Genomic DNA, 2,553 nt, shown 5'->3' with positions numbered 1-2,553 from the left:
AATCTCCCAGTTCATTGCTGGAACCCAGTTCATTGCTGGAACTGGGATTCTTTGATGCACATCGGAAACGCCTTGGGGAAATTTATAGACCGAGCGAACAACAAGGACCAATATGACTGTGCCAGGATCTGCGTTGAGGTGGATCTGGAGGAGGGGCTCCCAGAGGCCATCAAAATCAAGGTAGGAAGCTGGACGCATGTGCAGAAGCTAGATTATGAACAGTTGCCCTTCAAATGCCGGAAGTGCCAGGTATATGGGCACTTCGCCAGAAACTGCCCAACTGTCAATGAAGTTGTACAAGGGAAGGAGGTCGGCTGGAAACAAGTTAAACAATCCAAAATGCCTTCCAAGTCCCAGAACCCGGGAGGAACTAGTGGTAAAGGCCCTCAGCAGGACCCAGCTGAGCAGATCCAGCAGCCCTAGTCCAAGAGCATCTTAGAGAATAGGTTCGATCCTCTCAGCTCCCAACCAGAGGACTCCCATGAAGTTGCAGTCCAAAAGCCAGTGTCCCCAGACAAAGGTTCCCTTCCCCCCTTCTTTAAAGACACGGGGGTTACAGAAAGCTCAAAAGGAACCCCCGTTGAAGTCGAGGAGGAGGATCAAGAATCAGAAGACTCGGAGGAGGAAGGAGAAATAGGAGAATCCCAATCCTCTGTAAGGAGATCCACAAGAGGGCGTAAAACGGATCGGGAGAAAAGAGAGCACGAAACGTACAAGGACAAACTACAGGGTAGTCAACCAACTTTGGAGAAGCTGCTAGCAAAAAAGCCGAAGATGGCAAGAAATCCGCATCAAGGCTCCAAGGGAGCCCAGCCGAGCAAAGGTAAATAATGAAGATAATCTCCTGGAACTGTAGGGGTATGGGTAGAAAAACCAAAGAAGAGGCTATAAGAAATCTAATAAGAATAGAGGCTCTTGATATACTCCTTCTCCAGGAGACTAAGATGGAGGAATCAGATTTCCTTCAGGTAAGTAAAAAACTTTGGAAAAAAAGTAATGTAACAGTTGTCTCAGCCCGAGGAGCCTCTGGAGGGTTGGGTACAATGTGGAACGATAGCAGGTATTCACTGGTGTCTGAGGCATCAAATATTCATTGGGCGATGTTAAAGATGCAACATCTAACCACAAAAGAAATCTTTTGTCTTTTCAATGTTTATGTACCGGTCAATGCAGGAGAAAAGAGGATCTGCTGGGACTCATTAAGGCAGCAAGCAGATCTGGGCAATATGGAAAATGTCATCATAGCAGGTGACCTGAATATCACGCTGCACTCTTCTGAAAAGCGAGGAGGCTGCATTGTGCGAGATCCGGCAAGGGAATGGGTAGAGGACCTCCTTCAAGACTGGGATCTATTAGATATCAAGCCTGTCTCAGGTAAGTTTACATGGTCCAATAAAAGAATAGGTCCTGGACATATTGCTGCAAGGCTGGACAGATTCTTTGTGCATAGCTACTTTCTTTTGCTAGGTTTAGACGCTAGCATGCATATTCTTCCTTGCAGCACCTCTGATCATAAGCCTATTAAGCTAAATCTTCGAGCTCATATTGACCTTGGCCCCATACCCTTCAAGTTTAGTCCTTTGTGGATCAAGGATCCCAACTTCATGCAGATTGTCAAAGAATGCTGGTCCCAGCCAGTCAGCGGATCTCCATTCTACATATGGGAAGAAAAACTCAGAAGATTGAAATCTGCTCTAAAGTGCTGGGCCAAATCTCTTGCTAATCCAGCAGCTGAAAGAAAAAATATTCAAAGTCAGCTTGAGGCTCACCACTTTCTCACGGAAGAAGCATATATGTCTAGAGAAATTCTAGATAAAGAGGTACATCTCCAACAACACTATCACAAAGCATGCCTGGCCGAAGAGGAAACGTGGAGGATCAAATCGCGTTGTCTCTGGCTTAAGGCAGGAGACAGAAATACATCTTTTTTTCACAAACAAGCTGAAGCTAGAAAAGGTTTCAATTCCATAACTGAAATTAAAGAAAACTCTACCATACACAAAGACTTTGCAAGTATTAAACAAGCAACCCACCTTCACTCAAACGCCTGTATAGTGAAGAGGCGAATACACAGCAGAACTTTTGTCTGCTGGACGGAGTTCCCACATTAGTATCTGCTGAGATGAACCATCATCTAGAAAACAAAGTCACAATGGAAGAAGTCAAAAGCGCCCTCTATGCTATGGAACCAGATAAATCCCCAGGTCCTGATGGTTTTTCCGCCAGATTTCTCCAATCTTGCTGGCACATAGTGGGAAAAGATCTCTATAAAATGGTTCAAAAATCCCAAGCCTGTCAGAAATTAGGAGGAAGCACAAACTCCTCTTTCCTAGCTCTCATTCCCAAGGAAAAGGGTGCCAACTCTTTTAATAGATTTCGCCCCATCTCCCTTTGTAACATCGGATACAAGCTGATCACAAAAATTATTGCTAACAGGCTGAAGCATATTCTCCCTAAAATCATTCCAGAGAACCAAGGAGGCTTTATCCATGGAAGACATTTGGTGGACAACTTCATTCTAGTTCAAGAGGCAATACTGTCAAGTCAGCAGCA

General features: G+C 44.9%; 1 protein-coding gene across 1 annotated transcript; it reads left to right on the top strand.

Annotated features, from left to right (window-relative positions):
• Window positions 1-944: 944 nt before the first annotated feature.
• On the top strand, window positions 945-2,111 carry LOC149182137 (uncharacterized). Its single transcript, XM_089414461.1, has one exon. The coding sequence runs from the start codon at window positions 945-947 to the stop codon at window positions 2,109-2,111; it is 1,167 nt and encodes a 388-aa protein (XP_089270587.1).
• The last annotated feature ends 442 nt before the right edge of the window (window positions 2,112-2,553 follow it).

Source organism: Pinus tabuliformis, chromosome 3_2 (assembly GCF_031772625.1).
Source record: "Pinus tabuliformis cultivar Carrire ecotype Pingquan chromosome 3_2, CPIR1, whole genome shotgun sequence".
Lineage (NCBI taxonomy): Eukaryota > Viridiplantae > Streptophyta > Pinopsida > Pinales > Pinaceae > Pinus > Pinus tabuliformis.
The sequence above is the reverse complement of the archived record's forward strand: the minus strand, read 5'-3'. Positions and strand labels throughout refer to the sequence as shown.